Here is a 17656-nt window from a genome sequence, read left to right as displayed (position 1 = left end):
AACATGGTGAAAACCCCGTTTCCACAAAAAAAACTAAAATTAGCTGGGTGCGGTGGTGCGCACCAGTAGTCCCAGCTACTCAGGGGTGGGTGTGAGGCAGGAGGATCACTTGAGTCTGGGAGGTTGAGGCTGCAGTGAGCCATGATCGCACCACTGCACTCCAGCCTGGGTGACAGAGCAAGATAAAAAACAAAAACAAACAAATACCGACAGTCAGCATCCTCTTAAAAGTCCAACTACATTGGTGAGTGTGGACCACGCCACCATCCAACCATGTGAGGATGCACCAACCAGCTCCTGCACAAGGTATTCACCTAAGAGGACCAGAGGGAAAGCCCACAGAAATCCCCTCCTGGAGTTGTCCCCTGGAATCCCACAGACCTCCCTGTAACCTGGGAGCTGAGATGCGGGTGGACCTCCAGGCATCACCCTCTAAATGGCAAAGGCACAACTGCTCAGAAGGACAAAGAGCCGCCAGCCTGGCTGTCCCTTCACTCATGTCCCCAGCCTGAAAACTGGGCCGCGGCACAGAACTGTCAGCATGCGAGGTTCCAACGGAGCTGAGGCTGGTGCCAGAGAGCGTCCAACCTCACCAGGATTTGGCCCACAGCAGCGAGGTGGAACTCCTGAGCCTTCAGGTTCCTCCAGTATGTAAGGAGCAACAGTGGAAGAACAAAGCAAGCAGCTTCTGCCCCTTTCCCATTTCCTAAACTCTCCAGCTCCCAGACCCAGCACTGGAGACAGGCCCAGACCAGTGCCACACCCACCGGGCAGGGCTGGGAGCCAGGGTGTGGCTGTCCCTGTCTCTGTCTCACAGTCTCATCACAGGGCTGGTTGTATCTTGCCCCACAACAAACAGGAGGGAAACTCTACGCTTTGCCTAACTCGCCGACACATCTGTTCTTCCCTCACGTGGCCCTATGTGGCCCTGCAGACTCAGTGACCCTGAGGGGTGCATCGTCAGCCTGGAATGGGCTCTGCACCTACTTTCCCACTGCGCCAGAGCCCCAGCGGCGTCCTAATGGGACACGCTCACCTGCAGCGCAAGCAAGCTCTGCTTCACTTTGTCGGTATCTTAAGGCGGAAGAAATGCGCTCACAGGCGGCCTTGTGGGTTGAGCCCTGTTTGCTGTGGGTTCATTACTGTGACCCTTCCCACTGAGGGCAAACCCGGAGCCAGACTGCTCATTGCTGGAAATGCTCCCCCATCCTGTCCCCTCAGAGCAGTCCCCAACGCTCACCCTACCAGGTCGCCAAAGGAACCTCGAGTCTAATTCCACGCCCCTGGCCAACAAGGGCCATCACCACATGAGTCCTCCTGCCACAGAGGATTCTGGTGGATCTTGCCTCCAAGAATGTTCCTTCCTCGAGGAGAAAACTGGTCACGGCACAGAACCATCCAAGGGATATGCCCTGGGGAAAAAACTGCATGAATCTTCCTACCAGGGGAACTGTGACCCCCAAACACTCCCAACACCACAACAGTGCAGTGAACAGGCTGGAGGCAAGTCAACACCCGCAGCAGCTGCAGAAGGGTGGGACCCAGGGGCCTGTCCAGGTCTCAAAACTGCAGATCTGCTCAGAGGACAGGCCCAGGCAAGAAGTGAGCCAGGGCTGGCAACCTTGGTCCCATTCCCACAGACCCCAGCACAGGCGGCAACACCCAGGGGCTCCCACAGCTTTTCTCTAAACCCCAGCTTTTAACATTCATAGGGCAGCTGAGGCCCTTCCTGGGTGTGATGAGCCGCCCCCAGGACAGCCCCAGCAGGTGCCACCACCCTCCCATGTAGGGCCTCCTGTGTTCAAAGGTGCCCAGGGGCAGAGAGCAACGCCATTGCTTGAGGCTCAGTGGCACTAGATGCTGCTCAAGAGCCCTCACCCAGCAGGAGCCTCCAGGAGGGCCGGCAGAGACGGGCCCTGGAGAACAGGGTCTCACGTGGGCCCTCTGAACCCCATGCTTCTCAGCTAGGAAAGAGAAACTGCAGTATCCGCTCTGCTGCCACCCAGCACAGCAAATGAGAAACACTTGGAGACTAGCTGGACGCGGGTTATCATTAAGCACAAAGTTCCAAAAGATCACCGGGAAATTGGCAGTGTTGATGCAAAACATGTCCAAGAATTCAGACGTGAATAAAAAGCACTTACCCCACAATGAACATAGTTCTCCCCCAAAAACTCCTTCATGACATTTTTGCCAAAGTCCACTATGTTCTGCAGGTGTTTAAATATCTCTTCCGAGGTCTGTAAGAGACAACCACAGGATAGCCTTCGTGATGGGACCTCCCGACAGAGCCTTGCTTGAGGGGAGAGGCAAAAACCACCACGGACCCCACCACAAGCAGGGGGGACGTCCCAGCCACAGACAGAACCCAGGTGACGGCCCTCAGACCCAGGGGAAGGTCCCCAGTGCCCCTCCTCACCAGCGTCCCTCCCCAGCCATGCCACCCTCCTCGGCCCAGAGACTTGGGAAGGTAGCGGTCTGAGGACCGCACTGCTGACGCCTCCCGTCTGCCCTTCTCCCAAAGCGGCCCCTACACATGCCTTCCAAGGAATGTGACTCTGAAAACCTCCGACATCTCACATCTCAATCTCTAAAGAGATTTTACTCTTTAGCTTCTAAATGTAGAATATTCTTTCCCCAGTCAGAGGTTCTTAAAAAGTCAGTAAGGTGATGAAACTGGTTGAGACAGAAATCATCCCCATGTCCCTCAATGGCCCGGTACAGCTGTGGTCACAGCTTCTGACAAAAAAATACCCTGGCCAGGCGCAGTGGCTCACGCCTGTAATCCCAGCATTTTGGGAGGCTGAGCCAGGCAGATCACCTGAGGTCAGGAGTTCAAGACCAGCCTGGTCAACATGCTGAAACCCCGTTTCTACTAAAAATACAAAAATTAGCCAGGCGTGGTGGCAGGCACCTGTAATCCCAGCTACTCAGGAGACTGAAGCAGGAGAATCACTTGAACCTAGGAGGCAGAGGTTGCAGTGAGCCGAGACAGTGCCACTGCACTCCAGCCTGGACGACAGGGTGAGACTCTGTCTCAAAAAAAAAAAATAAAGCCCTCCTGGTCAACAGAAAAGTTACCACTCAAGTCTCCACTGATCACACAGCGTGCCACATTATGTCATTTACAGAGGAAATGTAGCCAACTGCTGCCTGGCAGACACTGCCCCGGCCACTCCACACAGGAAGATCTGACAGGGGCCACAGATGCCAGGCCTTGGGGGAGTCAAGGTTAGGGTGGTTTGGGCTCTGCAGTCACTGAATGCAGCAAAGAAGGGGACAGAGAAGGCTGGAGGCATGGACTTTTGTTTCCATGGGATGCGTTCCACTAAACCAAAACCACCTAGGCCTATTTCTCTTCAGCAGCTGAGGCAGAAACCGCAAGATAGTGGGGCTTTCCTATCCTCCTCTGCCTGCCCACCCCGACCCCACACCCACTGTGGCTCCACCAACGGCAGCTTTCTCCCATGGCTCTCTCCCCTCTTTCTATTGTGCCCACGCGGCAGCTGTCACCTCCACCCACCACCACCCCCTGGCCTCCCTTTCTATGACCTCTACCTCAGATGCTCCAACCTGCCATCTCCCAGGAGCCCTCAAGGGGCAGTGACTCATCAACCCCATACCATCGCCCAAGCCAGCCTCCGCCTGCCCCCACAGTGGAACAGCCACTGTCCAGGAGCTCACCCCCAGCTCAGCTGCATGTGTCCCCTCACAGGACCCACACGCATCAGATGGGGAGCAGAGAAGGGCCCTGAATGCAGGAAGCCTCAGCGACTCGGTATGCACCCCAGGACCAACAGAGATTTGCACAGAAAGCTGCAACTCAGTGGTCAAAAACGAGAGGGCAATGCTTTTTCACGGGTGGTCCGTGGCATTTTGCTTGGATGACTCAGAGAAGAGAAACCTAACGACCCCCTCCCACCGCAATGTTTAACACAGACTGTCTACCACCACACTGGAGACTCTATTTTCATAGACACAATTCCACAGATGGGGAAACTGAGGCAGCAGGTGCTAAGGAACTCGGCAAGGCAAAGCTTGCCTGATCCTGGGGTCCTCACCATAAGCAGGGCCCTCTGAGCAGGACCTACATGCCAGGCCAGGGCAGCTCCTGGCTGAGCGCCACATAGACTACCACAGTGACACATGGCTCAACGTGCTGGACCCAGTCAGTTTTATATCAGGAATGATGGACACACCACTTTCTGCACTGAATGCTTGTATCATCTTTGAATGCTACAACTAGCATCAATATTTCTACATCGGAAAAAAAAATCAGAGTTTTCTTAAATAATTGTTGTAAGTCTGGGTGCAAACCCACCCATCTTACCTTCTTCCTATTTGGAGGAAACTTCAGAAACCGCAGCACGACGCAGCGCTGTTGGAAAATAAAACAAATCTGATTAGTATTTGCTCAAAGCCAAGGCACAAGGTGTCAGTCAGTTTGGGGGTCCCATCCTCAGTGGACAAAGCCCACAGTGAAGCTCCACGGCAAGGAGGCTGGGAAGCCCCCAGGGCAGGGAGGCCAGGGCTGGGACCCAGCAAGGGCATACTGGGCAGTGGGACAACCAAGAACCTTCAGCCTCTGACTGGCCAGCCCCTCCCAGGACTTTATCTTAAGGAAAGAAATAAAATGGAAATAACCTAAGTGCCCAACAATAATGAGATGGTTTAAACACAGTGGCACACATTTCAAACCATGTAATACCAGTCAGTGGTTTATAAGAAAGATCAGTACTTACAGACACAGATTTGTGGTTATCACATACTGTTAAATGAAAAAAGTTACCGAATGGGGCTTACGGAATGAGCCTATTTCCATAAAAAGAGAAACACACATGCGCACACACACACGTAAGGGTGTAATTCTATTTATATAAAGTTCAAAAAACAGGTAACACTGACCCCTTGTGCCCACCCCTTGGGCATGCATGAATAGTTGCTGAGGAAGGCTCTAGAAGGGACTGGTCAGAGGATTATGGGTCCACTTACTTTGTGATAATTAAGCTATACCCACAATCTGAGTACTTTTCTGTAGGTATGTTACACTTCAAGTTTTTAAAATAAAAATGTTTAAATAAAATAAGTATTGATGTGTCTACATCAAAAGGTCTGAAAGGACATTCGGCACAAGTTTAACATCTCCAAGTAGCAATGATTATGATAACTTCTTTTTAATTTATCTTTATTTTGAATATTTCAATTTTTTAAATGTTCAAAAAAATACATTCTAAGAACGTACATTACATGTAGGAAGGAGAACGCGCCTGGGAGGGGCTCTAGCTGCAGTGCAAAGGCGGGGGGTCCAATGCCCTGGGAAGCGCCCCTGCCAAGGCCACAGGGCAAAGCCTAAGCAGGAGGGAGGAAGCAGGCTGCACTGAAGACGGCTTAGAAAGGGCCATTTTCTAGATCAAAAGATGCCTAAGGAGCAACAAAGGCCCTATGAAGACCAACCCAGACTCCCCCGCCCGCTCCCCGCAGCCCTACTTAGACAATGTACGTTGTTGCTCTTAAATCCCAGGCACCCGACCCCCTGGGCCCCTCTGACTGAGCTCCAGTTCCCAGCCAATGCCATGCTCCTGGCTCGCTGTGCTGCAGATAGCTGTCCCCTCCTTGAGCCCCAAACTGAGAACTGGGGAAGCCAAGATCAATGGCATGCATGCTACCGCTGTCCCCTCCCAAGCTGAAGGCAGGCATCAACAATCAATCATGGGAATCGACTGGCTAAGGATCATTTTAATGGAACTATAATTCCACCAAAATTTAAGGAAAGGCAGAAGTTGATCGACAGAAGTCCTAACTCTAGACAGCTCTCCAGAAGTTCGTTCCCCTAAAAGTGCATTTGCTCCTCACCTACACATGATAGTGTGTGCTATTCGAGTGTGCCTGACCCGCCCTCCAACAATTAGGCACCAAACACAGTACAGCTCTCCACCGATGGCAGGCGTCAGTGATGCCCTGGCTAGCGATGTGTAATCGTGATTGAGGGTCATGCTTGAAAATCAACACAATAAGAAAATACATTACATGAAATCCCTGATCAGTGTAAACTGACCCAGGCTGCCATGGTGCAAGCTCTTACCCTGTCCCTCACACAGGGCAAACCCCGCCACCCACAGGGGCCAAGCTTACTCACCTGCCAGACTGCATGCACAGAGCTCTGCGGCATCTACAGGAAAGCAAGGCCTGTCTCGGTTTATCACGGAACTAACTCATAAGCCGCACAATGGACTTTTGTAGCAAAGCAGTCCTGAGCAGGGTGATGCCAGGCCAAGACACACGAGCTTTCTCTCCGCAGAAATTCCCCACTGTAGCCTCAGAGGAAGGAGTTCAGTGGGCCCATGAACAGAAATACCAACTACAAGAACACAGGACCCCCCTCCCCTGGCAGCATTCACCTGCTAATACAGACTCAGCTTTCTGAAGTTCCCTGCCACTCTGTTGCCAGGAAAGGCGGGAACAACTGGTCTTTTCTGTTTCTTTATAAATGGAAATTATAAATTTCCTATGCATTATTATTACACACAAAACTACTCACATAAAGTATAAGTTAATTCAGAAAGCCATTATCTGGCTTATGAAGAAAAAATTTTTAAAAATAAGTTGCACAGGGCACTATACAAAGAAAAACCATACACAGGTCCCAGGAGAAAAAGATGTCAGAGCCTAAATCATTGAGGACTTAGTCCTCAGTCCTTGTGGATAATAAAATAACATCATTCTTCCCACTAGCACTTATTAATAATTATTATTGCAATAGCCAGCAGGTGCTAGCACCAGCGCTTCAGGGCCCACGCTACACTCCTAAACTCCACCATCTCCAGCCGTCTCTCCTTCCAAGGTGGGCAACTAAGTCCTAGTTTACAGAATGTGGGAAGTGAGACTGCACAAGGGCAGATCAGGTCTTAGAGAACCCAGGTCCAGCCTCGCCTGCTGGCCCAGCCTCAGCCTGGAGAGAAGCCTTGATCAAGATCAAGGTCTTGACCCCAAAGGTCAAGGTCACGTGTGGTGAAGCCAAGTTTAGAGGAGGGCCTGGACCCTCGGAGGTTCTCAGCGTCTTTCTGGTGGCCAGGCTCCTCGCTGCTACTGAGTCACCAGCAGGCGCTGGGGGCATTGAGTACTGTGCTGCCCCCCAGGAGAGGATATGGACACAGGCCTTCCAAGCCTGGGCAGAGAAGCCCAAAGCGGCCCTCCTGCTTGGCCCTCCCAGCCCCTTCCTCACATTTCCTCCACCACCACATCCAAACACAGTGGCTTGGCCTCCCTGCTGTCACTCACAGGAAATCTCCTGCTATCCCTTCCCGTTATGGAGCCCAAGAGCCACAACCAACCAAGGAAACCTGAATACAGTGATTTGTCCATTTCAAGGGAAACTGCTTTCTCCACCCACCCATTTATCATCCAAAAACTATTACAAGAAACCTACCCACCCACACACCCCCAGGGGAACCGTAGTCTCAGCCAGTTTTCATCAATACCAAAACTCAGACACACTCAGCTCACCTATTCTCTACAGCCCATGCCAACTGCCCCATGTGAGGGGCCTGATCAGGCTGGGCTGGCTGAGGTGGGTGGTCCCCAAGATGTGCCAGGCTGAGGGCTTCAGTAATGCATAGGCCACAGGGCCCCACTACCCTCATGCAGGCAGCTGGCAGGAAACAGGTGAAAAAACACTGTAGCAGCTCTCATTAGCAGAGAGACACAATGAGTCCAAGGGGCACCTATGGCTGGGGAAGGGGGGTCAACACAGCCACCTGGGGGACTTCACATGAAGGAGTGAGCAAGAACCAACACCCCAGCAGGCTCCAAGCTCCTGCCAGCTCACCAGGTCTTAACCAGCTATGGAGATAATGACACTACTCCTCTTAAAAAAAAGTATCTGAAACCAGATATTTGAAACTTATCTTTGTCTTAACGTCTAGAATAAAATGTTAAAAGTGAAGAAAAAGGGCCAGGCGCGGTGGCTCATGCCTGTAATCCCAGCACTTTGGGAGGCCCAGGTGGGCAGATAAGCTGAGGTCGGGAGTTCGAGACCAGCCCGACCAACATGGAGAAACCCTGTCTCTACTAAAAAATACAAAATTAGCCTGGCATGGTGGCACATGCCTGTAATCCTAGCTACTCGGGAGGCTGAGGCAGAATCGCTTGAACCCAGGAGGCAGAGATTGCGGTGAGCCGAGATTGCACCACTGCACTCCAGCCTGGGCAACAAGAGCGAAACTCCGTCTCAAAAAAAAAAAAAAGTGAAGAAAAAGAGTTAAGATTGGAAGGGAAGAACTTGATACTTCTGCAGTCTGAGGGCTGGGGTGTTTCTTAACAAAAGCAACACTAAACCAAGGCCCAAGCCGCACCTTTATGTCTTGGTAACAGGGAAGCTTCCACCTTGGAAAATTAGATGAAAATCAAGGATTCTAACAAGCCAAAAACACCAAACAACAGGAAGAACAAGAGGAGTGATGCATTTATACACACACACTAAATAACCCCAAGATTTAAAAGGTTAAGGGACACAACTCATCACTTACAAAAGTGGCAAAAAGCATTTCAATAAAAATCCCTTCCTGGGTTGCAACGGGAGGGTAGGTGGCACAGCCGTGTGGAAAGCGATCTGCAATGTGTGCCAAGGGGCCTGATTCACCCAAGAACCCAGCCTGAGCATCAGAAGTCCAAAGACGTGTGTATGAAGACTTTCGGCAAAGCCCACCCACAAGGATGTCCAACGCAACACTGGGAACCCGTGAGCACCCTTCAAGACATGCATGAGGATTTTCTACATATTTGTGCTATAAAATTAAGTGAAAAAAAATCCCAAAACAGAAACAGATACATAGTATTGTTAACTACCCAGTAAAAACAAAATACAGTCATGCATCACATAACAACACTAGGGTCAGTGATGGACTGCATGAAACAATGGTGTGTCCCATAGGATTATAATACTACAGTTTCTACCTTTAGATAACTAACACTTCCCATTGTGTCCCAATGGCCTGCAGTACTCAGTCCAGAACCATGCTGCACAGGTCTGAGGACTAGGAGCCATAGGCTGCCCCATATAGCCTGGGAGTGAGACAGGCTCTAACATCTAGGTGTGTTCATATGGCAACAACATCACCTAACAATGCAGCTCTCAAAATGCATCCCTGGTGTTAAGCGATGCTTGACAATAAGTAGAAAAAGACTAGAAGAAAGTGCACCAAAGTGTTAACAAAAGTTGTTCTCTTCATGGAGAAATATTGGATGTTTTTTACTTCCTTCCTTCTGATATTCTATATTTTCAGAGAGAAGCAACAATTCGTGTTAAATAAAAATAGAAGGCCACAAAAACCCCAATACATTAAAAAGGACACCTGCCAATGGGAAGCCTGAGGGGGCACCTTATGGGTGGAATTAAAACTACTAACTACAAGAGCCTTTCAGGACAGATGAGTAGAGACTTTCCCACCACCCACAGAGGACTCACTCTGGAGGGGTATCACCCACAAAATCAGCTGTTCCAGAGATCTGTCAAAGGAAAGGACTAAGGTCAAGTCTTCCATCAGGCTGAGGAGATAACCTGAAGCTGAGATCAGACAACTTTCATGGGAAGGGAAGATAGAAAAAGACAACAGCAGCAGGGGTCACCCCTCAGGATGCCTTCTAGAAGCAACGCTCAGCTCCGGCTTCTCCCAAATTGTGAAGATGACTCCCAGGCAGGGGCCATGGGGGATCCCAAATGTCCAGTCTCAAGAGGCTGCCCTCCCTGTAGACCCTCCTTACCTTACCCCCACAGCTCCAGCTCCAGCTCTGTCCCAGCCAGAGAAGAAGGCTGCCCAGGGTCTGTCAGTCACCAGGGGCAGGAGGTGCCGAAGTCCACCTCTGCAACCCAGAAAGGGATGTCCAGGATGCGTAGGACCGTGGAGGGAACAAGAAGCAGGGCTTACGGTACTGGGCTCCAACAGGAGGTGCTCCCAAGGGTGAGCTTGGCTTCACTGGGAATGTATGGCCTCAGATAGAAATACAGAGCCCATTTGACACCGGATGAAGAAGTGACATCGCCAAGATGCCTGTGGAGGATGGGAGCCCAGTACTCTGCAGGCAAGAGCAGGGAGGCCAGACTGGAGACAGCCTGGGGTCAGGGCGCAGTAGGTGCTGGCCCCTTGTCCAACCTGTATGGGGCATGTCCTCAAGCCTCGGCAACTCTGTCCTGACCTCATGGTGTCCTCTGCAGGACTGAAGCAGGCACAGGTGTGGGCCATGGGGGAGGTCACACACCCACACAACTCTCAGAACATGGGGAGGCCTGTGGGGATAGGCACATCTCGTGCATGGGGCTGACCCCTATAGGCATGGAAAGCCTCACTGCCTGTAAAGGGGAAGCAGGGCTGCCTAGAGGCCCACAGTGAGGGCCACAGGGAAGTGTGAGCAAGTCCAGGCCCTCAGATCTCCCAACTGCTTGGCAACAAGGCAGGAGTGGCCGGGCCCTAGGCACAGCCTTGCTCTCTGCAGACACAGCAATAATGCTTTTCTCACCCTCCTGGATCGCAGCTCTCAGAAGACAGAGGAAGTCACTGGGGAGCTTTGCTCTGACTGAATTCTGATGCAGAAGGAGGCTCAGTCAGGCAGAAGGAAAGTGGTTGTGTCACCTCAGAAGGTGTAAAAGTAGGAGGTGAGCCAAGGCCAAACCAACAAACCCCTGTGCACGAGAGGCACCGTCACAGGCTGACCGTCACCAAACACCAGACCTCATCACGCAACTGCAGATACAAAAAAAGGAATAAACAAAGAGCGAGCCACAAGCACAGCTCTCCAATGAGCTCAGAAGAGACAAGAAGGAACATCACCAGGAAAGAAGCCACATCAGCTGCATCAGCCTAGAACACCATTAAAAATCCCAAATGCAGAATACATCACTAGTTTAAACAAAATGCTAGCAGTAACAGAAAGCTAAGACTATTTCAACTAGGTCCAGCTAAAAATTGTAAAAGGGAGCGGCCAAGGGCTTGGGCATATGTTATATGGTCAGAAAAAAAGAGAACATAAACGTATGTGCTTTCAGCATCCACAGTAGGAAGTATGGCCCAGTTAACAGTCCTGCAGGACTGCACAATGGCTTTCCACTTAACCTGTTCTAAGTGATTCTGTAATGGATATCTTTGTGTATAAGATCTTTATTTACATTTCTAATTATCTCCTTAGAACAGACTACTAGAACAGAAATTAGTAAATCAAAGAGTATAAACTTTTTAAAAATCTTTTTCTGAGTATCATACATATCCATTGTAGGAAATTCAGAAAATATTTAAAAAACAAAAAAAAGTAAAAGTGATTTGTGATACTATCAGTCATAGCCACTTAGAACATTTTCATCTATTTTCTTCCCATCATTTTGTAATTATAACCACATTATGCATCTTCTTTTGTAACCTGCTTTTTCTACGTAACTGTAAACACATCCTCATATAAAGGACTTAATTCATCCACTACAAAATAATCATTTAAATTATTAAAATACACAAAATCATGCTGTATGGCAAAAAAAAAATACATATATATATATATATATATATATATATATATATATATATATATGAGATCTATGAACCAGAAATCTTAAAACACAAGATGAGAAGAGAAACATTAAAAGGGCACCTGACCGCTTGAACTTCACACCTTCAATGCCCAGACAAATATCCCACGCACCAAACAGGTACCAAAGGGACACCAAAACTCCCCAGGCAACAAAACAATTTGCAGAAATGATCTGAAGCTCTCAGACTCTCAGAAAGGTCACGAAACTGGAACAACTGGAAGTGAGCAGCTTTGTCCACACATGTGATCAATGTTCTTAGCTGGTAAGCCAACTAAATGGCAAAGTCTTTCATGTCACCTCTGTCAGTAAGAAGGAAAACATCATGACAGCTTAGTGTCATGACAGGAGTGGGCCACCTTCTGCCCCTGCTCCCCAAGGCTGAGGTGGTCCAGAAGGGGCTCAGTGCCCCAGACAAGTGCATGATCCAGATGTGAAGACACCTAGGAGATGGAATGACAAACCAAACCTAAAGTGACCTTCACAGTGGACAGGACACTGAGCCAAAACCAACAAGCTGAAGGTGAAGGAGGCAGGTGCAGGCGTCACACGGGAGAGACCCTGCGGCAGTGCATAAAGGGGCAACCTGTGGACTTCACTAACCTGAGATGTGGCCACTGGCCCAAGTACTGCACCTTCAGGCTGCAGCGAGGAAACTGTGCCCAGATGGGAAGTTCCCCCACCAAGGAGCCCCCACAGGGTCAGTGTCTGGAGCTCCAGACACACACCAGGGAACATGCCAGGCTGCTGAGAGCCTCTCAAGCATGCCACAAGGTCCACACCACATGAGGCAGAGAACACCATGGTTACCTGTGCCTGGGAAAGTTCAGGTGCACAACCATTCCAAACAGAGGCAAAATGCAAACTGACAAGCAAAATGAGAATCATCCTGGGCCATCTCTGAGTGGAAGGGCCTTGGGGAAGCTGACCGCCTTCTGTCAGGAACACCTTTAAACGCCTCTCTATGGCTGGCCTGCAATTTACCTTCCTGCCCACCCTGAGCACACCCTCCCACCCTCCTGTAGCCCACACCTAGTTCCTCCATCCCCAGACCTCATTTCCTACAAGCCCTGTGCTGCACAGAAGGCTCCCTCTCATCCCATGTTTGCATACTGCAGGAAGAACATCACTGTGCTCCTTCTAGTGCTGACAGCCAATGACCATGCACATCTCCTTACCTAGGCCCTCGGCTCCTGCACGACAGGCTCAGGCTGGCTGAAGGCGCATCATGTTCTCACGGTGGAGGGGATGGGGGTCAGCACAGGACTCATTGGGGACCTTTCAATTCTGAGAGGAGCTGATGTCCTCTCAGAGAAAGCAACTCTCTCCTTACCTGGAAAAACTTGGCAAAGGCCTCCCTCTCTCTTGGACTGAATGAGGTGGATCTAAGGAGTTGAGTAGAGTAGCAGGGTCCACCCGCTCCCACACCCGGCTGGAGGGAGGCTGGGCGCATGCTCAGCATCCACAGGACCACGGACTCCTCCTATTCTACCTCACCCATCTCTTATCCCACTGACACACACCCTCTGCTCGAACTCAACAGGTCCTAAAAAGCTGCCTTCCGGGAATTGCTCTCTCTCCTCCTCGGTCCACAGCCTGAGCAAACAGGCCACAGGGCAGAGCTGGTGAGCTAGGCTTGGTTCAGGTTACCGCATCAGGCACAGGCTCCATCTGACCTTAACTTGATGGGAAACATTTTCTCATGAGACTATGTGCAGTGATAATCTTCAATTTCAAATGATGAGCTAAAAACAACCACCAAGCAGGAATGAGCACAGCAAAGCAAATTTAGATTTAAAATAAAAAATGAGGCTGAGTACAGTGGCTCACGCCTGTAATCCCAGCACTCTGGGAGGCTGAGGCGGGCGGGTCATTTGAGGTCAGGAGTTTGAAACCAGTCTGGCTAACGTGGTGAAATCCCACCTCTAATAAAATACAAAAAAATTAGCCAGGCATGGTGGCAGGTGCCTGTAATTCCAGCTACTTGGGAGGCTGAGGCAGGAGAATTGCTTGAACCCAGGAGGCAGAGGTTGCAGTGAACCAAAATTGTGCCACTGCACTCCAGCCTGGGAGACAAAGCAAGACTCCGTCTCAAAAAAAAGAATGAATAGCATGGGTCTAGAACAGCCTGGCGGCTGTAGGTAAATTTGAAAAGGTGAAAGAAAAAATAAACAATCGACCTGGCGTGGTGGCTCACGCCTGTAATCTCAGCACTTTCGGAGGCTGAGGTGGGTGGATCACTTGAGGTTAGGAGTTGGAGACCAGCCTGGTCAACATGGTGAAACCTCATCTCTACTAAAAATACAAAAATTAGCTGGGCACGGTAGCGCATGCCTGTGATCCCAGCTACTCGGGAGGCTGAGGCAGGAAAATCGCTTGAACCTGGGAGGCGGAGGTTGAAGTCAGCCGAGATCGCGCCACTGCACTCCAGCCTGGGCAACAGAGTGAGACTCCGTTTCTAAATAAATAAATAAATAAAAATAAACAATCATTACAATCAGAGCTGTGCAACAGGGTAGGGCCAGGCTGCCCTGGAGATGCCTACTCAGGGAAGGGGGTGGACACATACTTGTCTGGAATGTGCAGAGGGATCCAAGTGCCAGAGGCAACTGCGTCAAAGCCTCTGCTCTTTCAACATGGGTGTCCTTTTGCTCCAAGCCTGAAACTTGCTGCTTCATCTGCCACTACTTTTGAAATTTAATATTTCAGCCCTCACTAAAGAAAGCCTTAGGTTTACCTAAAATGCAGAGATACATCTAATCTTACCAAGGAATTGGAAGATTAGTATTTGTTTTGGGAAAGGATTCAGGGGATCGGCACAGTAACCCAACAACAAAAGGACTCACGCAGAAACATCCCTCACTTTGCCAATAGTGGACTACACAAGAGAAGGACAGCTTTAGGTTAGCCTGGTCCATTATTAATTCACCTAAAGATCTTGAGCAAAGCTTGTAGTCTCTGTTCTTTAGTTCCCTGTGCTAATGAGCAACAAAATCCAAAGGCACAACCTAGGGGCTACCCGGGTGTTTGCAGCTTACACTACAGCTGACCAATGCACCCAGCATAGGAACAACAAAAGCAAGGCAGGACTCCACTGCCTACATCATCCCTGACAAGCTGTTGGACTCCGGCAGTGCCCTTAACCTGTCTGATTTTCACTTTATCTATCTGTCCAAGGGATGATAATTATCACTTGCTAAGCATAACTTGATGGGTTCCTGCGTAACTGGTCTTCCCAACAATCCCACAAAGTGAATTCTATTACTAGTTCCACTTCACAAATGTAGACACTGAGATTCCTGTGCCTTTAACACCCATGCTCTAACTCCTCCCTACATGACACCTATCCTCGCCTCCCTCACCCCCCTCCCCCCTTCCAGCCGGCCACATTCCTGCGTGGTTGTACCAGACAGCAAAAGGTCAGAGAGATCTGGGCCCTCACAGAAACCCACACGCTTCACTCTTGGATTCATCTTTGCGAGATCTTACTGCAGTTTCTAAAACTTTCACCCTCGTTGAATTCAGGTGAAACCCTTCAAATTCTAAAAGGTTGAGAAGGGGACCTGTGGACAACATCCCCTTACTATTAACAGCACAGCAATTCCGTAGTCTCACGAGTCTGAACTCTTTTGGTGCTGAGAGTAACAGCACTGTGGGCACTTTGCTTCTTCCTGCAGTGCTGGCCGGGCCCTCCGTCCCAACCAAGCCTCCGCCCCACTGCGGCCTGGCAGTCCGGCGGGCATCCAGGCGGGAGGCGGCACCGCGTGAGGCTGAGCGCGGCACCGACGGGGAGGGGAGGGGGATGTGGAACTGACTCTGACGGGGAACGGGAATACTGAGGCGACGACAGACCGGCCAGGAGAAGGATCTGGGGGAATGGGAGACTGACCCAGTAGAGAGGGGATACTGGGGTGACGAGGAACCCACGGGGTAGGGGGGGATGCTGGAGGGTGGGGGAATTCCGGAGACCGGCCGGGGAGGAGGAAGGTACTGGGAGGACGTGGAACCGACCCTGTTGAGGAAACGGATAATGGGGGCGGGGTGATACCGGCCGTCGGAGTGAAGTACCGGACCTGCGCCGCACGCCCACCGCTCACCTGCGCGTGGGCCACCACCAGGCTCTTATTGCCCTCTCCGTGGTACCCCCATTCATTCTCGTCCATCTTCCCCTCTTCCATGCCCAGGCGCAGCCCTGGCGCCTCGCGGGCTAGGACGCGGGGACGCGAGCTGGGGGCCGCCCGCCTCGCTGGGAACCAGCCGCTGCCGTCGTGGGAGGAGCGCCTGTCAGCTGCCGCCCCCGCTCGACCCCGCCGCGGCGACTAGCAAGCTGTGGCCGCCGGAAGCCACGCCCCCGGCGCCTGCCATGACGGAGTCGGGCAATTCCGGGTTCGTGACACTTTCCTCACACTGATAGCGACGGTGGATGGGCCGGCGGCCATCTTAGGTACTGGTAGAGCGACTCATTTCCGGAACGCGGTCTTGGGAGCCGGAAGAGAAGCTTCCGGCCTCGGCGCCGGATGTGCAGCTGGCGGGAGGAGCCGGCGGCTTTTCGGCGCCCGGTAGTGACCGGCAGTCCCCGGGTAGCCAGGTGTCTGGGTCTCCGGACCGCTTAGTTGCGAGACCCCAGCAAAGCTCTTGGCGTCTCTGAGCCTCAGCTTTTGCTTCTGTAGAATAGGGTGTACTCATTGTACATTTCATGGGGATACCTAACGCAGCCATTTGGATGGTCCTGTGAGGTAGAAAACATTGTCCAACATTCCACGCGAGGAAACGTGGACTGGCCACAGGACTGGACTCCCCAGTCCCGCTTTTGCCTGAAGACTTCGAGGGACGCAGTTGGAGCGCAAGGCTCCTGCTTGGCGGTGAGGCAGAGGGCTAACGACCTTCCTTCTCCTAAATTCACTGATGCTGCGGCAAGAATGGCACCGCCTCGTAGAGCTACCGCATTTCCCAAACTCGTAGTCTCAGAACCACTTTATACTCATAAAAATGAGGGCCCCAAGCTTTTGCTAATGTGGGTTACAGCTATCGATGTTACCACATTCTAAGTTAAAATGTTTTAAAGTTTTTTGTTGTTTCGTTTAAAAGTAAACAGCCGGGCGCGGTAGCTCACGCCTGTAATCCCAGCACTTTGGGAGGCCGAGGTGGGCCTATCACCTGAGGTCAGAAGTTTGAAACCATCTTGGCCAACATGGTGAAACACTGTCTCTACTAAAAATACACAAATTAGCCAGGTATGGTAGCGCAGGCCTGTAATCCCAGCTACTCCGGAGGCTGAGGCAAGAGAATCATTTGAACCAAGGAGGCGGAGGTCGCGGTAAGCCAAGATCGAGCCATTGCACTCCAGACTGGGCGACAGAGTGAGACTCCCTCTCAAAAAAAAAAAAAAAAAAGTAAACATTACATTCCACGCCCACCACCAAAAGAAAGGAGTGGTATTGTTTTACACTTTTGCAAATCTTTTTAAAATCTGACCTAATAGGTTCTCACATGTGCTTCGGCATTCGGTCTGCTGCAATATATTGCATTGGTTGACATATACATTGTGAGGAACATCTGCAGTTATGTAATTCACAAAGAGAGGACCAGCAGACCCAACTTCGAGAATGGCTGGGCACCTTGCCAGGCGTTGGGAATTGTAGTGAAATCAGGCCAGTGACCAGGAAAATGAGCTGAAGGCTTTGAGCATCTCTTTCCCCCATTTTAGGCCTCAAAAGGGAGGCTGGGGCCGGGCATGGTGACTCATGCCTGTAATCCCAGCATTCTGGGAGGCCGAGGTGGGCGGATCGCTTGAGCTTAGGAATTCCAAACCAGCCTGGCAACATGGCGAAACCCTGTCTCTACAAAAAATTACTAGGGTGTGGTATCTGTGCCTGTAGCCCCAGCTTCTTGCGGGGCTGAGGGGCTGAGGCGGGAGGATCGCTTCCGCCCGGGAGGTTGAGGCTGCAGTGAGCCGTGATCAAGCCACTGCACTCTAGCCTGGGTGACAAAGCAAGATTCTGTCCCCAAAAAAAAAAAAGTGGGGGAGGCTGGGTGCAGTGGTTCACGCCTGTAATCCCAGCACTTTGGGAGGCCAAGGCGGGTGGA

General features: G+C 51.0%; 1 protein-coding gene across 1 annotated transcript in view; it reads right to left on the bottom strand.

Moving 5' to 3' along the window:
- Positions 1-16956, bottom strand: part of IPPK (inositol-pentakisphosphate 2-kinase) — a 62637-nt gene extending 45681 nt beyond the window's left edge. Inside the window, exons 1-3 of the mRNA XM_002819957.6 lie at positions 15667-16956; positions 4331-4378; positions 2145-2240 (exon numbers count right to left, since the gene is read on the bottom strand). Coding sequence (XP_002820003.4) covers positions 2145-2240; positions 4331-4378; positions 15667-15747 — 225 coding nt within the window. The 5' untranslated portion in view covers positions 15748-16956. The remainder of the gene's footprint in view (positions 1-2144; positions 2241-4330; positions 4379-15666) is intronic.
- Between the last annotated feature and the right edge of the window lie 700 nt (positions 16957-17656).

The sequence above is a fragment of the Pongo abelii genome, chromosome 13 (genome assembly GCF_028885655.2).
Source record: "Pongo abelii isolate AG06213 chromosome 13, NHGRI_mPonAbe1-v2.0_pri, whole genome shotgun sequence".
NCBI lineage: Eukaryota > Metazoa > Chordata > Mammalia > Primates > Hominidae > Pongo > Pongo abelii.
The sequence above is the reverse complement of the archived record's forward strand: the minus strand, read 5'-3'. Positions and strand labels throughout refer to the sequence as shown.